At 44.7% G+C, this 21,442-nt stretch overlaps 1 protein-coding gene across 1 annotated transcript; it reads right to left on the bottom strand.

The window, feature by feature from the left end:
• Nucleotides 1-952: 952 nt before the first annotated feature.
• Nucleotides 953-19,481, bottom strand: HMGXB3 (HMG-box containing 3). Its single transcript, XM_082490122.1, has 20 exons — nt 19,324-19,481; nt 18,489-18,636; nt 17,902-18,076; nt 16,883-17,446; nt 16,144-16,242; nt 14,469-14,600; nt 12,027-12,439; nt 11,508-11,683; nt 11,115-11,212; nt 10,475-10,573; nt 9,833-9,982; nt 8,013-8,314; nt 6,431-6,558; nt 5,661-5,792; nt 5,206-5,390; nt 4,392-4,611; nt 3,211-3,344; nt 2,689-2,805; nt 2,050-2,259; nt 953-1,446 (listed from the first exon to the last, which is right to left on the bottom strand). Exons 2-20 carry the CDS (start codon nt 18,632-18,634, stop codon nt 976-978), a joined length of 3,951 nt encoding a protein of 1,316 aa, XP_082346248.1. The 5' UTR covers nt 18,635-18,636; nt 19,324-19,481; the 3' UTR covers nt 953-975.
• Nucleotides 19,482-21,442: the final 1,961 nt, after the last annotated feature.

Here is a 21,442-nt window from a genome sequence, read left to right as displayed (position 1 = left end):
CTGTGCGGGAAGAATACTGATCCCTGCTCGCTCTGGTGACGCTGCTTTCATTGTTTCTCCCTGATCCCACAGACAGTCTTTGTTATTCTGTTCTAAGGAGAGGACAACAGAAACTCAAGTCCTTGAACAGAATGAAACTGCTTAAAAAAAAAAAAAAAAAGAAAAGAAAAAAACATGTCTGGGAGGACAGTAGAGAAATTTTGAGTGTCCTTCCCCTTTCCACAGCCACCACTGGGGCTTGCCCAGTCAATTCTTACCTTAACATACAGAACACTTTTCACTCACTGTATGTTTCAGCTTCTAAATTATTAGTGCTCATGTAAAGGGAGAAACCATTCTAGAAACTTTCTGCAGCTGAAGCACCCACAATCCTGGGCCCAGGAGTGCAACTTCCAGGGAGGCTCCCCAGATACAGCGTGTTAAAGCTGCATGGCTTCTCCTCGACTACAGACTCCTTGCAGCAAATGCATATAAGAGCTCTGCAAGATTTCCAAGCAGGAGTCTGTCCTAAACTAATCTATTCAGAATGTTATGGGGGAATCTTCTTAGCTGTTTGCCTTTCATGCCTGCTCCCACACCCCCAGCGCTGCCACCAATATGCACAAAGAAGTCAGCAAGCAAGATTCAGAATTAAAAAACCTGTGCACTTGACCATGCGTACTCCCTGCTGCCAGAAATGCCTTTCCCTTCTCCACACACCAGCTGCAGGGAGGGAAACATTTCACATCGCTGAACAGTGGGTCCATCGCACACCTCAATAGGCAAGGGGGGGTGACAGACCCATGCTCACAGCAGCTATCGTGACACTCTGGAAGCACACAGCTCTTTGGTCATTAACAGCAGTCAAAGCCACCAGCATCACATCTCCAACCTGTAAAAATAAACTCTCAAGCCAGACAGCTGCCCAAACCTTGCAGAAGCTGTCCCAGCCCACCCACCCACACAACCAGAGAAACCAACATGCTGTTCTGTTACTCAGCAACCTCTATCATCCTCCTGCTTCCCCTCTTCATCCTCTTCTGTTTCTGTTTTAATCTGGGCCACTCCAAGCCGGTAGAGAGCATCGCGAATTACCACCTCCCCAGGCTGGCAGCTCTGTACGATCTCCTGGATCTGCCGATTCACAATTTCCCTGCTGGTGAGGAAGTCCATGAGGCGGTTGTAGAGGTAATAGTGCGTGGCATTCTCAAAGGTGATGGGCCTTTGGCGGATGTTGCTAGTTTTGCTGTCATTGATAGCAGTGATGATGGCGCTGTAAGGCTCCAACTCTCGGCACAAGGAGATGCAGTGATGCCGAGCCGTTGGGTCTTGGTGGCTGTTCTGCTCCGAACCCGTGTGAACAATTCGGCGTGCCGATGACTTGGTGATTGGGTGCTGAACAGAGTGCTCAGCCACAGTTATGTCTACGCTGTAGTGTTGGTCTAGCAGTTCAGGGCAGGACACATACTGGGGGGGGGAGAGAGAGAGAGAGAGAGAGACATGAACCAGGTAGAACAAGAAGCAACTTCCCCGCAAATAAGGAGAACAAGACAAAACTACCATTCTGCTGAACTCCAACCAGCACGATGACCCAGGGCAGAGAGAGGGCTCACTGATTCAGGCTTCCCCTAAATGCCAGAGGTGGTTCTGCACACTCCCTCCTCACTCATGTGCCCTCAGAGATAATCCCAAGGCAGTTGCAACCCTCTTCCTCTCCCATTTCTCAAGTAATAGCAGCAGTTTGAGAGAAGTGAGTTGCTGTGTCAAAATAATCGGCATGCTCCAAAGTTCATGATTTGAACTGTTACAATGCACTTCCATCACAACTCTTCCTATTAAGGAGCATGAACCTAAGGCAATGCCCCAAGCACCATGTAACGCTTTCCGCTATGCTCAGAAGCTATCCATGGGCAAAGCTGTGAGTCAGGAGACATTTATCAGGTCAAATTATATTTAGGCACAATGCAGTTTACATATACTTTTAATTTTTTTTTATTTTATTTTAAATCTCACTTGAAATTTTTCCATATTGGACTGGCATAGCAGAGTGCAAAGGCAGACGTAACTAACCGTTGGAGGATCCATGGGGTCAGAGAAGCAGCCCTGGTTTTTCCCCCACATCTGGGACGTCAGGCCAGGACAGCAGACATCTGCACACAGTGCCACTGATGAGGCTGTATCAACAACATACACTGGAGGCCAGTGACGTGAGGAAACCAACAAGTCCACGTGATCCCGGGCATTTTCTCCTCTTACTATGTACTTTGAGCCACACACAACCTGGAAAGAAAAGGATTATCACCAAACAGCACAATAAAACTGAAAATTTACGGAAAAAAATACTGTCTTAAAAGCATTAAGCTTCCTTTCAGGAAGGTATCCCAGACAATACAGTAACCAGACAGTTACTTTCTCTACAGATATTCTGTTCCCTCCTCATAGACATTCACTTTTATCTTGTCCAGGAAGAGGTGATTTTTCAGCTCCGCCTCAGCAGCAACATCAAAACCAGGCTTCAGATCACAAGTCAATCTTGAAATCTCCTGCAGGACTGCTCATACTCCAAGCCCCTGAGGCAGTGTTTCATTCCCAAGCCTCAGAGGGGCACACTCCATTGCCTCTATTCAATGAGGGAGTTCCATGCTGGTAAGTCAGATAACAGTAAATAGCAATGTAAGAAAAAACATGGCTGACTCCAGCCGTCCTTACCTGATGTGGACACACTTTGTAGATTTTCCCTCCTGTGTGATGAGCAGAGGCTTGTGTGATGCTTGTCCCATTCTGTACGAACTCATAGAGAGCCAGGAGGGAGTAGCAGAGCTGGTCCTAGAAAAGCCAGGCCCCAGAGAAAGTCTGTATGAGGCTACAATTAATGGACTCCTCCAGAGAGGGAGAAGGCTGCAGGCAAGGTCTCCCAAATCCTAATTTGCACTTCATCCAGTAATTTCCTAATCCCACACTCAGCACCGTGAGGATGACAACAAATTACACGATGCTGAGCCTGTGACAAGGTAATTACAGGCTTCCTTCCTTCTAGCCCACAAAGGTTCACTTTATTTCACTGTGTGTGAGTTATCCTATAATCTGCAGGCACTCGCTTCTAACCCACCCCTGCCCTTAGTGCAGTCAGATGAGAAGTTAATTATCTAGGATGGCAAGTGGGAATGAGGGAAAGACAGTGAAGAACAGCTCCACTCCTGCAGGCTTATATGTGGGCAAACAAACCATTACCTTTGTAGCTGAAGCCTCCCAGGGGATGCCACACTGTGTCAGAAAGCTCTGCAGCTCTTCCTCACTGTAAGAGCTTATCAGCTCAAGCCTGAAGTTTTCTTCCTGAAGGAGCCTCACCAAGACACTCCCATTACCTGCAAAGGCAGCACTCATTCTCAGGAAGGGAAGTCACCAAAATAATTTCTTCTGAAGACTACAGAAGTAGAGATTGCATAACCAACTGCCAGCAAGAGAAATCTGTGAATAGTTGTATTTCCAAAGCATGTCACAGCCCACGCTTCTCTCAAACCCTTGCTAGTGAGGTCACCAGATTGAGCCCAGAAGATCTGCAGACTCCATGAGCCCATCCTGCCATTTGCAAGCTTTAAATGACCAGTTGGACAGACATAAGGATAAACAAGTGACAGAAGAACACAGAGAAATGTGACTGCAGCCTTCGAACTGAGCAGCTCCAGGCTTACCCTTCACATCTCCTCACTGGAGCTCCACTTCCACAAAAGCCCATGTAGCCCTTCTGCATCTCAACTCCCTGAAACAGCTGTGGCCCTGTCTGGAAAGCCAACTCATACAGTCCTTCAGCTTGCAAAGCCAGTTTTCCTTCTTATACCTAATACCTAAATAGTTAAGGGAACCGGGTGCTAACTAAATTTAGCTCTCATACATCTGAGCTTATTAACCTCATGGTTTCTTGTTACACACAGTCCATGCCCTGTATATACTGAACGTCGACAGCACTGATCAGGACTAACACACCTATCTCCTAGTCTTTTTTCAAGTTCTGTAAAAACTTATTCACCCTTTACTGAGATACCAAGCACTGCTGTAGCTTTCACAGTCCAAGTATCAGTCTAACACAAAACAAACACTGACTGGCATTCAAGTTGTGCATGCATCCCTCTGCAATCAGACCATATCTCATTTGGGGTGCAGTGTTTTCATGTCCCCCATGTCTCAAACATATCAGAGGACACCAGTGCATTCAAGCTTCACTGGGCAGGCCAAAGCTCAAGCTGCTAAGTAACCTGAAAACAGCTGAACTCACCCCAGCATTCTTGCCTTCTCTCAGCAGACATTAACTTTTAAAGTCATGCAATCATAAATTCTCAACTCTAAACATCACCAAAAGACTTAGTCACCGCCACATAAAGCACTCCCTTAATAAGTATAATCTCAGCAGTTACCTGGCACTGCCTGTGCATCCAGGTTCTTGTCCTTCTCAGTATTGATCACCATTGCTCCTCTCATCAATGGAGGGAAAAAAGGAGCAACAATAGAGGCATCAAACTTTGTGATGGGAATGCTGGATGGAAAAGCCATCTGCTCAATCACCTCTGTCTCCATCGTGGACCAGAAGTCTTCTACATTTACTTCACTTGATGGCAAGAATTCTGGCCAAGTAAACTAGAAAGATCAAGAAACACACTGGTCAAATACAAATAACCACAAATCATTTGACAGTTTTGCGTCAGCCTCACTCAAGGCATGAGGACTACCCAGGAGAATGCTCAGCCTCAGTATAACAAGATGAATTCAGGCTCCTAGAATTCCCCACATTCACTTTTCGTTGGGTGAGAATCAAAACCATTTATTTGACATAAAAGTCAGACATGTTACATATTACTAGTAAGGCTTTTTTCCCCATTAGAAAAGATAGCACCTCAAGGAAACTGCCGTTGGGGAAAAAAAAAGAAGAATGCCTTTGTGTCCAAGGAAGAAGTTCAGCAACTTTCATCCAAGGTCTCTACTGTCAGAGGCTGCTGGACAAAAGCTGTGGTCCAGCAACAGAGGATCTTGTTTTCCCCAAACCATACATCAACACCTCTAAGAGGAAGTGCAGGCATCACCACTCCAGCCACATCCTCTTGCCAAGCATCAGCAGAAAACTCCTCACAAATGTCTCATGTAATTATTGTGCATTACGAAGACCAGAGTCAGCAAAAGTCATTACAATCTCCTTTGAACACGAACAGGATGTGAAGTTTGTGAAAAGCCTACCTCTATATTTTTAAGCGCCAGGACATTTTCCACATTCCTCTGGGCTATTTCCACCTTGGGGGTTATGCCACAGATTCCACAGATCATATCATTGTAATCCCGGACTGTTAGGCATTCAAAGGCCCAGTAGCCATTGCACAGCAGTTCCTGGAGCTGAACCTGCTCATCCGGGCTCAGACTTTTTTCTGAAAAGAGAACATGCCACTGTTACAGCTTTCACTTCCTAAAGTCAGTGGAGAGATAGTAGAACCCTCCTAATGCAGAATAAAAACAAACCTGTCCTCCAGAGAATTGTTACAAAGAACTGATAACGGAGGTACTGTTGGGTTTAGGAAGTAATTTAACAGAAACGTACCACACTAGAATAGGTATTTTGCCTTTATATAACCTAACAATCACCCGCAGGTCACAGTTTGGTCTAAGTGTTACGGTAAAAAACAAGACGGAAAACCCACCAGTTTGCTCCTGAACAGAGTTGAGAATATTGCCAACAGCCACTCTGGGATCCTCTCCAAGTTTAATGTGGTTTCGGATTGCAAACAGAAGATCCAAGCTCACTAGCAACTTGTTACCCACATTGAAGAGGCCTGCAGTTAAAACAAGACAGTCATTGTCTGTAGGGTTCCAGATCTTCCTCGCAAAGAAATACATTCCTTACTGACACACAACCTACTCACATCACTACAATAATGGAAACATGTGGACAGTGCTTCTGGGACTGTTCCCTCTGCACATCAGCAAGATTAGGTCCTTTCACAGATTTGCCTTTAAATTTAAAAAGCTACAAGGAACAGCAGCCAATCCATCTCCTCAGCTCCATGCTGCCTTGCAGGAGACCCACAGTGACTGCCACTCAAGTCTCTCTAGTCAAAACTGAGAAACAGCACTCTGCAGAGATATCTTTGACTGTGATCTCAGGGGCTGCCTTGCAGAACTCAACATTTACCGCTTACACAGAGGAGACCTACACTGGTGAAGCAAGGCATGATCTTCCTCATCAAAGCTTCCATACATGTTTGTCCTGGTTTGAGGACCAGGACACAAATACAGATTTACATGCAGAAGCAGCAGCAGAATAGTGCAAGTCAAAAATAATTCAAGTTTAATACATTTGGGCAAGGAATAGGCTTTTCTGTGCAAAGACAATGCCCTGATACAGTCCAAGGCTTCTGAAGGGTTTAGACTGTAGTCATGCTCACAGTTGGTATGCTTAAGTTTTTCCTACCTGTGTAAATATCAGTGAAGCTATGGAGGGCCAGACACTGCGGGTTCAAGCACACTTTGACCTGAGCTGTAACCACCTGTAATCTATTAGCTGTCAGCAGCCAGCACTCCTGAGGACCAGCAAGGGAACTGTAACAGATGACAAAAGACGACTCAGAGTCAAGCCAACAGGTTTTTCAGTCCAGTCCTGCAGTGTTCTAGTTGAGATCAGTTAATTAGTATGTCAGTCTAAACCAGTTCACATCATTTCACACCAGGAAAAAAAAAAAAAGTAACATTTTAAAACAGATTCCCCGGCAGCGTCAGGTCACTGCTGACATTCTTTTAAACAGCATTACAGCATCTCTCCAGCTCCATACACTGGGCACATAGTATTTGAGAGGTGCAGAAAACTGATAGCCCCAGCTGCCTTGGGAGCAGTGTCAGCCCTATTGTCCTGGGACAATAAACAGTGACTAGTAACACGTTCTGCCTGACAGCCTGTCCCTGCACACACAAAGATTCAGAAAGGCCTGCTCCTCTGCAGTACAGCTGCCAAGGAGGAAGTTGACAGGAAAATGCCAGTTGTGCCCTAGTGGCAGAAATACAGCTGTCCACCTGATAAAATAGGAATCAAAGTCAAAGCTAGCTCCCTCCTGCTGGCAGGGGATTAATTAGAGCCTACATAGGTACATGTGAGAGTCCCACACGCAGAGCATTGCAAAGCAGTCCAGCACAGAAACAAGGATTTACAACGCACGGGTTGATAAGTCACAAGGTGAGGGACAGGGTGCAAGACAGCTCTGTTCTGCAAAAATTACCGAGTATAAAAAGTATCTCTGCTGGAAAAATCTCAATTAGTGCTAGCCTGACCAAAGCAAACATTCTTAATTGGTATCAAGAAAATGGTTTTGGTTGAAGAAACACAACAGTAAACTACCCGACATTTTGCTGGGGGAAATGTTTCAGCTCAGGTTTTTGGCAACAAGAGGATGTTTGGCAGACTTAGGGAGGAGATATCCTATGGGCTTTCATACAAATCTAGTTAAGGTAATCTAGCCTATACATGGTAATTTCTGAAAGTCCTTCAGGTTTCAATTTGGATATTTGTTCCAAAAAAGCATTCACTCAATCCCACGCTAAGCCATGAAAAGAACAAAAACATCATAAGCAAAAAGATCCACACAGGAAATATTCAGATCAGGAAGAGAGAGAAAAGGGAAATCACATAATGCACATCTATAATTCCACAATTTTGCCTCTGTCAGCCTCAAAACATCAGACTGGAAAACAAAGAAGGGATGACTAATGAAAAGATTCTGTTTCAAGAAAAAAAAAATTACATCTAAACTTAGCAGTCACTCTTTGATCAAGCTCTCCTGCTGTACGGAAATGGTAACTGTGACAAACTACACTGCACAGGAGAAACAGAAACAGCTTATCGCTAACCAGCTAAACCCTTCCCACACACATGTAGCTTATTCAGTGTCACTTACACCAGCATCAGTACCAGGGGCTAAAGCAAATATTTATTTCAGGCACACTTGTAACATAGAATATCAGCATGAGGTTGAAAGAGTCACAAGTCTAAAACAGAATCTTACTTCTGTCCCCCTTTGAACAATGGGCTGTTACAGAGGAGGCACTGCGCAGATGGAGACTCATAGTAGTTTGACCAGGAGGTCTGCTCTATGGTGACCGTCTCCTCACTCACGTTGGACAGGATGAGCCGCGAACTGTTGAGTTCATGGATGAGTGTGAAGACCTCAGCCAGTTCCGATTCATTCTCTGGGATCTGCATTACCTTGCGCAGCAACTGCAGGGTGGATTGACGCTGGATCTCTTTCTGGGATGGTGTTAGGGGCTCGCTGGTGTTCAGCACATCAGACTGACCTGGACTGACCTCCTAGAAAGCAAGTCAAACACTCACAGATTCAACAAGGTGAGCAGGGGGATGAGACACTAAGAAGCCCAAATAAGTCATAAAAGGTAGCAGAAACACAGTAACCTTTGTACCCAGTAGACTTGACTTCTACTCTACTGCTCAATCATTGACCCCAGACAGCAGCTTCAAGCCTAAGTTACTTCATAAAAATACTTCATTACAGCCTAGCCTTTCAGGAACTCCTATAATACTACTAGACCACCACACATTTGCCACTAAACTGGAGCATTAGTTTGAGATGAAGGATCAAGAGGGTGAGGACAACCATCAACAGGAACATAAACACTTCAATAAACCTGGCGATTGTCACTGTCTTTCTCCACAGGTTATCAAGCACATTCTCCTGTATAACATGCTCAGACAGCCACAGGAGAACAAAACTCTATGTGGCTCAGAAGAACAGCAAGAACACAAACAGGCTAATCTGTTTAATCACTTAAACTCCTCTGCCGACATTTCAACCTGTTTTTCTGTCTAGTCTAACAGCAGAGTCAGTCCAAAAGTGGAGAGACAGCACTGAACTGCGTGATAGGAATGTTAAACAGATCTAGAACCAGAAAATAAGAAAAAAATAAATGAGGAAGAGACACGCCACACGCCTCTCAAAATGCAAGCTGAGCTAAGTGCGCTGCTGTTCCTTACACAGCTGCTTATGTGCGAGTTTCACACGGGCCATTTCAGTTTGTTTGTTTTTTAAAAAAACACTACACAAGGTTATGTTCTTCAAAATCAAAAAGGCAAGTGGAAGAGTCATATTACCACATAAACTAAAATGCAGTCTGTCTATATGCTGAGTGGGCATTTCAGCTAAGAACACAACAGCTCCTATTATTAAAAAAAGATAAACAAGAAAAAACAAGACTTCTGTATGAGAAAAGCTAACCTTTGAAACTTCAAATGCAAAAAAAACCCCAAACCCAAACAAACAAAAAACAGAATTCATTATTTACACCCATGTAGAACAGCAGGCAAGCAAAAAAATATCTTTTTACAACAGAAAAAAATACTACATCCAGAAATACATTCAGGCTGGAAGTAAAGTTGTGCTACAAACCCCTTAAAAATAGGAAGCTCTAATACAAGATGTATTAACTCAATTGACATTAGCCACAAACTGGTCACAAAGCATTGCATACTTGGGAGTTTCTTGATGAAGTGTGAAGTTCAACAAAGCTGACACAACAAATACGACTTTAGGGGTGATTTCCCCAGCATGTACCGACACATCGTGAGGATTTTTAAGCTACAGAGACATCCAGTGGTAGCACTGAGTGCACTCAGTCTCATTCTCAGCCTGAAGCACGATCGTTGCAGGAGTTGGAAAATACAAACATATTACAAGTATTTTCAAGAGGACATTATTCTGCTAGAAAAGCTTACCATAATGAAGAACAATTAACACATTCCCATGGGCACTTGCATACTTCCCCGCCCGCCCTACAACAGCCATTTGATAAGACAAACTCTTCTGAACCTTACCAGGGATTTTGCTGTTTTCTCAGTTCTGTCTTTGGCAAGATTGTATCCACAGCTTGGACAGATTCGTGGCTTGTGCCTGTTTGTATACACGTAACTACAAGAGGGGTTTTTGCATTTCCCTCTGCCACGTGATGTTGCCAATCCCAAATCCTGAATGACACAAAAAAGATGTTTGCTGACCTTGACTTCTAGATGCCAAGATTCTAGAAGTCTGCTTGAATATCGTAAGCTTTTTCACCACTTTATAACACCTCGTTTAAAGGCCAAATAGCAGGCCCTGTCACTTCACACAGAATATTTTAACTGGCACTCAAGCATTTTGGCCCCAGGTCCAGAGACCACAAACACTCACACATTAAACTCATTCAGAAACCACTGATCCTCCCTGCTGAAATCAAGGAAGAGATGGAGATTATGCCAGGACATGAAGAAAAATTCAACTCTTCAAAAGGTCCCAAACATGACTGCAACAGAGTACAGTCACCCTGGATTAGGTCAACAGATGACATACAAAGTACAGACTGTCTCACATTAAATATTAGATACATTTCTGCAAGTCAGTTAAACAAAAGTCACAGAACGGTTTCATCCCCGAGATGACACTCCCCATGGCTTAAGTCAGACCATCTGAAAAATTCTCACCAAAGTTACGGTGCAGCTGTACTTGTAGGAAGGGAATATGTCTGGTTTGACCTCCACTACTTTAACCTGAGAAGCCCTGCTGGTCAAAGCACTGTGGAGCTAAAGATTGAAAGCAGAAGAAACAACACCCATAAGACACATACTACTGAATACATACATCATGTAAGCAATGCCTGTTACCATTTTTTACCCCCAAGAAATCAATTAATGTTAATTTAATATCAGAGGACTACAACGCACTGTTTTGCGTACTATGGCATCACAATTCAGAAGTATTCAAGCATCTTGGCATACCCAGTCATATTTCACAGGTTAAAGTCTCAGAACTCAGTATTACATGTCAGATTATCAAAGCACTAGCAGATCCTTAAAACATCTTCTGGAAGTAGCTGGGAGGTTCTCAAAACAGCCAACAGAAGGACTGTCCAACAGCATCCCTCAGCTCAGTTCCTACACTCAGCCATCTAGCGTTCACGCTGCTTCTCAGGCATCTCATAAAAACTGTCAATCACAGATCTCATCATCATAAAGCTGCTATGTTTTTATGTTCTATCTCTCATGACTTGGGTCATAGCCCTCATCTGGGGGAAAAAAAAAACACAGGAAAATAATATACATTTGAAGAACAAGCCATGGGTACCTTTCGCTCCTCAGCACTTGGTGGCTGCAGAATCGACTGGCCTAATTGTTTCAGCGTACTGGGCTTCAAGCCTGATGTTCTCACAGGGGAATGTTTGTCTTGAAGAAGGAAAAGGATGCAGCAGGTTAGATATGAGGAAACAGGTCCTGTTTCATGCTGACATCTTTGGTAAGTGCCACCATAGTCATGTGAGATTTTTCCTCTGAACTTGAAATGACCCGAGCAGGTGTTTCATGGCCCATTTACCTGCACTCTCAGTTAGAGAGAAAGTGTTTTTTTCTAGGGTAGGTCACTATCTCCTTTCAGACATATCGTATTATTCAACAGAGACCACTTCAATGTGGTGAGGAAAGACAACCACTCCCAAAGCATGCCAGAGAATACTGCTTTTACCGGTATTTGCAAAGGCCTGTCTGTTGCTAGGCTGCTCAGTGCTGGCTTCTCTCCCCACGCTGGCTGGCGCAGGCAGAATGGCTCGCATGGGTCTTGCTGCAGCCAGCAAGGAAGGCTTAGGTCTTGGTTTACTCTTTACTTCTTGTCCTTTGTGTGTAGCAGCTGGAGCATCAGTTCTGGAAGACAAAAGCTACAACTGGAAAAAAATTGCATGGTTCCCCCCTCAGCCTCAATTTTCTGCTCTTCTCTGAACTGTGCTTTATTAGCACAATAATCACAGCTATAGCATAGAAAGGAGAAATAATGCTAAGGATACATCTGCCCTGTGACTACAATTTGTCACTTTGAAAAATGGACAAAACAATCTCAAAGGAACAATCCTGAACTGGCAGAAAAAAAGACAGTAAACAGAACAGGTCTTACAGGAAGCACTGCCAACAGCCTTCAATTTCTTGGATTAGTCCCATCAGTACACAACAGACATCATACACTCCCATAACATACGGAAAATTGACTCACCCCATTGGCTTTTTTGCAGAGGCATTTGGATTCGGGACCTCAGAAGAGGGTGGCATCCCCAGCCCTACACTATCTTTTTCTGCCTGCTCCGAATAAGAGTCTCCTTGCTGTTTGCTCTCTTGACCCAGCACCACTCCAACAGCACTCCCTCTGTCTTCAGCAAGCACGTTGTTTGCAAGAATGTGAGCCTCAGAGATGATCACTTCCTCCCACTCCCTCTCCTGCATTTGCCCTCCAACAGGCACAGCATTCAGCAGCTGGCTGACAGCTTCAGAGCTTTCCAAGGCAGACTTGGAGGTACTTTCGCTAACAGCTGCTGGTTCTGTGAATACTGACTGTTGACCTCTTTTAGCTGCCGGAGTTTTAAGAGAGGTGCCTGAATTTGGCTCAGATTTGCTTTTTGGTTGCTTCTCCTGGAAACAAAGAGATAGTCACATTTCAGAGCTTCAGGCTTTCACAGATAAATAACTTCCCTTCACATATGCCAGGTTTGCCATGTCCTATTTAATGCTGGATCAAAACAGCAAGATCCTAAGTGTTTAAGCAGTGAACTGTACAATAGCAGAAAAACATCATCTTCTATGACAGCAAAGTCCCTGTTAATATTTTATGTAACCTCCTGGCCCTTCATGTATTATTTTTAGACACTGTTTACTTTGAAGAATCGCTCTTTCTTAAACTCCCTTAAATATCATCATTAGCATCAACACCAGAAACTCACCCACCACCCTCTGTAACAAGGACCTGCTTCCTATGCTCCCTTTTCATAGCTTCAGCTCTCTGACCCTTGTATATCTTTTGGAGACGTGTTCAGAAAAGCATTCACTTGAGAGAGTCAGAAAACAAAGAATTACTCAGGAAGTTGTTTTGACTTTAAGAAAAATATTACCTTCAAGACTAAGGCTACATAAGCCATGTATTGGGATCAACAAAGGTACGATGAAACACTGAATTGGTAATACGGAAAGGAATATCAGAAACAAAGTCAAGAGTTTCTGGCATGATAAACACAATTCTAACCTCTCTACTCAGAAAGATAACCTATGTTTTAAAAACAGACATCTAACCTAGTCCCTTTTCCTTCTAAGGAACAGGAAGCTATGTATATACTTAGTTTCAGTTCTACTGATGTTATTACCAGTTAAAAAAAACTGCTGGTGCATGTTTTTCCCTTTCGCAAGGCATGACACTATAAAAACAAGTAGAATTGTTTATGCAAACATGTTCCCAGAAGAGCAGAATAAAACTGAAAGCCAGAAAGAAAACTCCTTCTAAAACCTTTCAGTTCTAATCAATGTAGGACTTAACAGCAGCAGGCATGCCATATTCAGGCAGAAACATGTTTTTGCAGTTAGCCATCTATCCACTTCAGCAGGTTTACAGAACAAAAGCTAAGAAGCCATCATTACTGTTTGTACCCTACCACGTAGGAAGCCCAGCCATCAGCTCAGACAGAGTTTGTAAGCTGCCTAAAATAGTTCTTCCCTCTAAACACTTAATGGATCTAGATACAAAACAAAGGAGGTTCAGAACAAATCCACATAAAGCCACTGACTGTCAATGCAAATTTTCACACTGAGAACACCCTTTAACTTCTGCCTGAGGAGTCTTGTTTCAGACAGAAATTTAATGGAAGTACATCTGTTCAGAGCTGGCTAATTACCCTGACATTGGCAAGGTTTAAGGAGCAAGTATTTTTTGCTGCATACAGCTAGTAGAGATGCCAATAACTTCAGCAGAGTAAGTATTATGTGGAGAAAGACTTTTCCACTCAAACAAATTTCACAACTCCACCAACACATGGGAATTTCCTTCCAGCAAAAGGTCAGAACATCACGAGTGACCAGACACACAGCCGTGAGTTAACAATACCCAATAGCACTTCTGCTTCCACTAGATCAACTTTATTAGCTAGATCCCAAAGGATCATACACCTACCATAGTTGAGAATTGTTCCTCCTTTCTTTTGAAAAAATGATGTTGAAAGATCTACAAATTGATGTTTTCTGTGTAAGAACTTCAAATGCAGACAAATTATCATAAAACAAATGGTTCAAACAAATCCCTGAGCTTAGTTAGGGCTGTAGCAGGAAGAACAGGCAATGCCTTCCAGCCACAGGAACTATAATGCAGGCAGAGGGCCAGAAGAATGTGTGTCCTCTCAATGAAAGAGAGTTACCAAGTGCAGCCCCAGCTATTCTAACTGACACCAAGACAAATGGCATCTTTACCCAAGGTGTGGAGATTTCAGGTCTGTGTCACCTTGGCCGACTGTCCTCTGCAATAGTGACTTGCTCCAGCGCAAGCATTGGAACATAAGTGCAGGGATCAATTCTGGCGTATCTGACCTCCTGTGCTAGATCTACAGGTCTAGAAATATCACAGGCATTCACAAAACCAGCATTTTTTGTCTTAAAATCATGGAAGGACAGACTTGTTTACCTTTGGGATCCATTTCCCTCCCAGGAAGTTCCCACATGTTGGGCATTTTGGTGGCTTATGCCTGGTGACATAAGTAAAGGAACAGCCAGGATTGGTGCAATTTCCGTGTCCCCTCCGAGTATAGGTGGTTGTCTGAAACGAGAGTTGTCAAGAATTTCTCTATAGAGATGAAAAACACAAAGATGTGCTCATCACTCCCTTTTTCCTCGTAAGCACTTTACAAACGTTATTCAGCAAATCACCAGCCCTTCACTATTATCCCTTTTACTGATCAGCCACCACACAGTTGGATCAGAGTGAGTCAGCACTACTCCGAGTATAAATGCTCAGTCTATATAAGAACCTTCAGTATTACCAGAATTTACATCAAATTGCACTGCAGAGATGCATATAACCTACTGGAGAAGCTAACCTTGTATTTACAGTGATATAACAATTCTCTCATGAATAGGAAACAGCCATAATAAGATGGTAGTGAAATGATTCAAACAGCAGTCCACAGAGAGTCAAGATTCAATTAACAGACTCATGTCAACGGGGCGACAAGACTTGAAGACAAGCACTCATGATGCAGAGGCAGTTTTCATGAGTAATTTGTTGTTGTATGCAGTGGTCAAGCACTCCCTTTAGTGTAATTTGCTATAAGCTACTGTAACACCAGTAGCACCACCAGGCACTATTTATAAAGTCGACTAAAGCAGAACCTGTCATCTTTGCCAGGACAACTGCACCAACACACTGAGGTTTTGTTAGCCCAGCACTTCTCAATATTTTGTACTCAACACTCTTGAGGGAGCTGTTGCACCATAAGTCCCTAACTAGGTGATTTTTTTACTAGAAATGCAAGTGCTGCTGTCAAAGAAATGGGACAATTTAAGCTAGGCACTTCTCAGGAACAAAAAACTGAGGTATTTCCATTCTCCTTAAGACACCTGAAAAATATCATGCAATGCACCACTATAAATACCTGCAGTGTTTCACCAGCTGGAAGTATAGAGGACCTGGAAAACAGGACTTGATGCTAACTTATACAACATTAGGAGCTGCAGTGCTGACTGTACAATGAAGTCCTACAGAGGCTACAGAAATACAGGTGGCTGGAGTGGTTAGATTAGAGAAATAATAGTATTTTTCCTCATGCAACAGGTGACGCAACCTTTTACGTGAGTTTTCAAAACCTTAGGTCAGTGCTCCGCTCCTGTCATGTGGCCAAAGCAACAGCCACCCACAAGACTGAGGAGCTCATGTGTTCCTGTCACAAGAGCAGATTCTTGCCCTTGAAGGGACGCACACTGGCATTTTATGAAGACAAATATGCAGCCAAATAGAGGATGCAGATGGCTACAGACCCTGAAAGAACAACACAGAAACTGCTGCTGGCCAGATGTGCTGTGATAACATAATGGAAACAGATGGAGTACAAGAACTCCTTGATGAAGACGACAGCAGAAACAGGCCCATGTAAGACAGTCTAGGAAGTCAGAGACCCCCCACCAGCATACACAAGGCATAAACCTCGGTACAAGAAGTATATCAACTGACATGATGACTCCAAATTGGATTATCTTTAAGAACTGGACCATGTTCACACCCTTCCTACTCTAATATCTTTAAGACAAACCTATGGTAATATATCCATACCTTAAAAGACTATACAAGACTATGAATTTCTTACCAATTTAATTGACGCTGGGTTCTCCACAACAGAATGAGCTGGCAAAGGTAACATAATAAATTGTGTAGTGGGTGTGGAGGAGTTACTCTCTTCAGTATCCTAAAATGAAACCAAAGGGAAAATACATGCAGAAAATAAGAGACACGGTGACCTGCATCCCACCCTCTCCTGAACACGACCATTGAACATTTGTCTTGAGGACTAATGAGACCAGAAAGGAGGAAAGACGACCAAAGCAATGGCCTTACCAGGTTTCCTCTGGAAACTACCAAACTGTTCACAACTTGAAATTGAAAACAGCAGATGCAATTCTTCACAGAATAAAGTTTTCTATAACTGATCCCTAACACCTCAACTTAAAAGGACTCCCTTCTACCTCTCTGCAACCAAGAAAACAGCTATCTGGAGTACAGAGGTAACATTTTTTTCTCCCCAAAATCTTGTAGTCCCACCATGGAACCCACCCCAAGTATTGTTATAAGAAATAATTTTAAAAACCTCAAGCAGTCATCTTAAGACACAAGCAATATCAGCATATGGCAGAGTCAATCTGCAAGCAGAGACGCTGTAATCACCGAGTTACAAAAGTCGCTATTTCCCTCACCACTGAGCATTAGCACGCCAGGCAATACAGGATCTCCTGCAGCCACCAAGGATCTCAAGTAAAACGTGTTAAACAGCACTCGGACATTTCAGGTGAGACACTGACAGGAGACTGAGTGTCATGAGAATACCTTACCCTCCCAGTCACCACGGTCACCACAGACACACCATCTGAAACCTGAGGACGTGCCATGGTGATGCTCCCATTAGAGATGTCTGTGGAGCTGCTAACTAGAGTCTCTTCAATAACTACCCGAGCTGTCTGATACGGTTGCCCTTCTATTTCCAAAGAAGCCTCATCCAAGAGGATATCTCCAGCCACTTTCTCTGTCACAGGCCCAACGTAGTGAGAGAGAACCTCTGAGGAAACCACTTCTTCCACGGAATCTGGCTGACCAAAGGAAGCAGTCTCTTCCGCCAGTCCTTCGATGGCAATGCACTGCTCAGAAATGCCAACATGGCTCGAGTCCACAGAAAGGATGTTTTGCACAGCATCACGGGAGACGTTTGTGATATTGGTGGAAGCTGTTAACCCTTCAGATGTTGCCTGACCCTGTGTCACACACAGTTCCAGCGACTGTCTGTTCCTGTCCTCTTGAAGAGTGGTTTTGGGAATAATTATATAATCTGAGCGAGGAAGAATCTTACGGAAACCTGGAATGTCTGGAACTACTGCAGCTCGAGTAGACACCTTGGAGTTCTGTTGGCAAAAACAGAGTATGGAATAAACGAACATGAGAAAAGGAAGAAATTCCATTCTCAATCCTGCTATTTCAGTGCCTAAAGCTCAAATGGTTTCCTGAGGTAGTTTGCTGGGAATTTCTTCACGTGACAAAGCCGGCAGAACCCCTCTCAGCCCTGGTTTTATCATCCACTTTACCATCAATCACCCTGATGACATCCCACAAAAATAACTAACCATCCCTGTCAGCGGGTACTAGACATATCCGTCTTGAAATTCAAAACATTACCTCTTGACTGAACAGAAGGCAAAAGAAAGAGGCGATGGCCTCACACATTGCCTCTTCGCAGGCTGTCCTAAGCAGAAATACAACTGGAATCTACAGTTAAACAACTCTCCCTCACAATATGCTGTGTAAGCAGTTAAGTCCCTCTCTTTTCTCATGGAAAAAAAAAGCCGCAAAGACGACTTACCGGGTCCAATCCCTCTTTCTCTAGCTTGGCTTTCTCCAAATAGTAGCTTTTTTCAGCCACACTGAGCAACCTCCAGCTCTCACTGATCTTTTTGTTGATTTCAGATTGAGGGAGGTGGGGGAGCTCTTGCTGTACTTTCAAGTAAATGTCATAATAGTAGAGGAGGTAAGCAGACCTGAAACACAACCAGAGACTGAAATGTTAACATCATTTGACCTAAATTCCTTTGGAAAAAGAAATCCACAAGGTTTATGTTTGTCTCAAGGTCAAGTGACAAGCACATTACATTCAGTTGTACTTCTACGTGTATTTTTTTAACCAAATGAAAACTACAATTCTGAGAAATCTCCTCTGAAATAAGGAGAAAGAGCCTAAGGCATGTTATTCTGGGGTACACAAACTTCAGATCGAGCAACAGTAGCACCCATAAACGCAAAGATGTCAGAGCAGGCCTAAAGTGTGAAGCTAATTTTTTATATATGACGTTTTACATTCCAAAGGGAACTGCAAAGTTTGCTCTTATCAGAAACAAGGAAAACCGTTCCCATACCCTACACAGGTGCTAAATGAAAACAGAAAGAACCTACCTAGGCTTTTTGGCTTTTTCTCCATGATCACCAGTACTTTTATATTTCTTTTTCTTCTTAGACGGCACCGGTGATGCGTAAGTGTAAGTGCCCTCTATTTCCTCCATCACCACAGTTACTTCAGTGCCATCATATGGAGCCTCCATTGCTAAAAAACATATTTTATGTTATGCACTCGCCAAGTTATACAGCATTTCTCCCAACAAAGGCTGCTCTTAATCACCTTTGTAAACCAACAGCATCGCTGGCATATAAGATTGAGTTTAATTAACCAAGATAACTATGTGTTAGCTATTTATCTATTTTTAGAAGAAAACATCTCTATTACTATGACCTCAATACCATCAGCTCAGGGCAGACACACGGCATCTGCACTTAAGTGCTGCAATTCCCCAGGAACCTCCCAAATAAGTTTGATAATCTAAAAGGAGTCTACGAGTCTCACACCCAGCAAGCAGGTGTCTGGCTCCAAGACATTACAGCCACAAAAGTAAGGCCAGAGACTGGATAAGCACGGAAGCCTCATAATCCTCTTATCCACCACAAGATCTCTGGGGCTCCTCGCTTAACACCGATGACAGCTCCGGCCTCCGCGGTGGTGGGAAGCAGAAAGGGCAGAAGAAGCCTCAGGAGACAGGGGCAACTCTACCTCGGCTCAGGCGCCAACAATCGCTAGTCCCGGACAAGCCAGAGCCCGTTAAACCGAGACCCCATCTCCTCCACAGCGCCCGAGGTGAAGCGGAACGGCGGGGACCCCTTCGGCCCTGGCGAAGGTTCCCCCCGGCCCCCTCCCAAGCGCCCCCCGAGAAAAGGCGCTGGCGTCTCGGCCACTCACCGGGCAGCACCGGGGACGAGCGGTCGGACAAGGCAGCGAGCTGCGGTCACGTCCCAACCGGGGGGCAGCGGCGCGGAGAAGGCAGCGGCGGAGCTACGGGCCAGCCGCATAGAGAAGAGCGGGGGGACGGGCTAGGCGGGACGGGCCGCCCCGGCATGCTGGGCCGGCTGCGAGGCCGGGCCCGGGCCGCGAGTCGAGGCGGGACAGCACTGGACGCCGCGCCTCTGCGGCCGCCCGCCACCACCGGAAGTGCTCGGGGCAACAGCATCCGGGTCGCGACGTGACGGCCGGCGGGGGCGGGGCCACGCCGGTGGGGCGCGGCTAGCGGGACGGTGGTCGGGAGGGGCCATTTTTTTCCGCCTGCGCGCGGCGGCCCCTCGCGGTGTGGCGGGAAGAAGCGCGCGGAGGCGGGGGGAAGGAGAGGGGGAGAGGCGGCGCGTGCGGCCCCTGTTCCCGCCGGTTCTCCTCAGGGACCGGGTTGCGCGGGGCGCAGCCCCATTAGGGCGCAATTAGCCGAGGGCTGAGGCCGCTGGAAGCGGGGAGTGCTCCCCGCTGGAGGAGCACCGTGTTCTTGACGTCCTTCTGTGGTGCCGGGCAGGCTTTTGATCTGACTTCCCACAGCTCTTCCACTTTTTTTACCGCTTTTCTTTCCTCCTGGTCCCTTGGGAGCAGCAGGAACAGGCCTGGCCCCTTCCCTTGGTGAGGTGCGGAGGCACCAGGGCAAAGCTCTGCTCCTTGTCTCCAGTAATGCCAGCCCACCAATGCCGCCAGTACCCATGATGAGGCAGGTGAAATGGCAACCTGAAACGCTGATCCAGCTGAAATCAAAGAAATCTCAGTGCCGCTGGCCTAAGGTGGTGGTTGTTCCACAGGCGGCTGGTTGCAAGGCCAGTGCTGTGCCACCACCTCCGTACGAGAGCCACCAGAGATCTTCCTGTTGGGCAACACAGTATTGACCAGGCTGCAGTAGCCACTCCAAATGCTCGCGGGATCTTTGGGTCCCAGCATTTGTTTACCAGCGTTTCTCACTCAGCTTTGACAAACGACAGCTTGGATACATAACAAAGTAATTGTTTTCTTGCCTTATAGGGCTCTAGCCGTTGCCCTCTTCTTTTGAATCTTTCGGGAAGTGGGATGTTGTGCAGCTATTGCTTTAACACGTTTTTCAAATTACACATTTTGGCTTTTTTTTTTCCCCTATTCATGTCTATTTCTGTGTTTTACATCATGACTTCTAACTTTAGAGAAATGTAAACCACATCTATCTCATGTCTTCTCACATCTCGGAGGAGCAGAATAAAGGCTCCTCTTGTCTACTAAGTCATTAATAAAACCCATAAAGCAGTGATATGACAGCTAGTATTAAATCTGCAACCACTTATTTATTATCCTGAAGTCCTGCAGCCGTTTATGTGCTCTGCTAGAGTTTATGCGCAATATGGTGGCAAACTGTCTGTTCTGCGTCAATCACTGCACAGCTTCATCCAACCCATCTACTTTTCTGTAGCTCCATACTTTTATCCGGGTCAATACCCGACCACTAGAATTTTGTTGGAATTATTACCTAGCCAAATATTTGGGAAAAAGAAAGGCTGATTTGCTTTACAGGACTAATGAACAACTGAAAAAATAAGAGAAAAAAACTTGAAGGAAAGCAGCCGTTTCCCTCATCGTTCATGGAGGAATTTCTCACGGGGTGCACGCTGTCGATGGTGTTAGAAACTCAAACTGTTTCCTAAATTGGGCATTTTTACTCTTCCATGGACAGACTGCCTTATCTCGGAAAAATTATATTCACAGCATGTAAATTATTCTAAGTATCCTCTAATAGTAATTTGAAGAAGAGAGGAAGCTGCCATGTAGCGATATCTGTTGTAAGCCCGAGGAAAGTTGCAAAGGAGTACCTGCTGTGTCAGGAGGGGAAAGGCACTCTCCCCCCAGGACACTTTATGCATCATTACCTCAAGAAATGAAAGGTAACGATGGAGATTACACAGGGATCTCCCTCTTCATTTCCCTGATAACATAAAAGGGCCCCTTTGAAGGAGTTCAAAAGACAGCCAGGTGCACTGAACTACAGCAGGTACCAGCGTTTATTTTTGAAGAGTTGACTTCAGAG

Source organism: Vanellus vanellus, assembly GCF_965231255.1.
Source record: "Vanellus vanellus genome assembly, chromosome: 13".
NCBI lineage: Eukaryota > Metazoa > Chordata > Aves > Charadriiformes > Charadriidae > Vanellus > Vanellus vanellus.
The sequence above is the reverse complement of the archived record's forward strand: the minus strand, read 5'-3'. Positions and strand labels throughout refer to the sequence as shown.

Excerpts from the sequence above, each read along its gene's own strand:
- HMGXB3 (XM_082490122.1), bottom strand. The coding sequence starts at position 18,634 with ATGGAGGCTCCATATGATGGCACTGAAGTAACTGTGGTGATGGAGGAA. Across the intron at positions 18,077-18,488 it reads GAAAAAGCCAAAAAGCCTAG|GTCTGCTTACCTCCTCTACT; the intron begins GTAGGTTCTTTC and ends GTTGTGTTTCAG. Across the intron at positions 17,447-17,901 it reads AGAAAGAGGGATTGGACCCG|AACTCCAAGGTGTCTACTCG; the intron begins GTAAGTCGTCTT and ends TTTTGCCAACAG.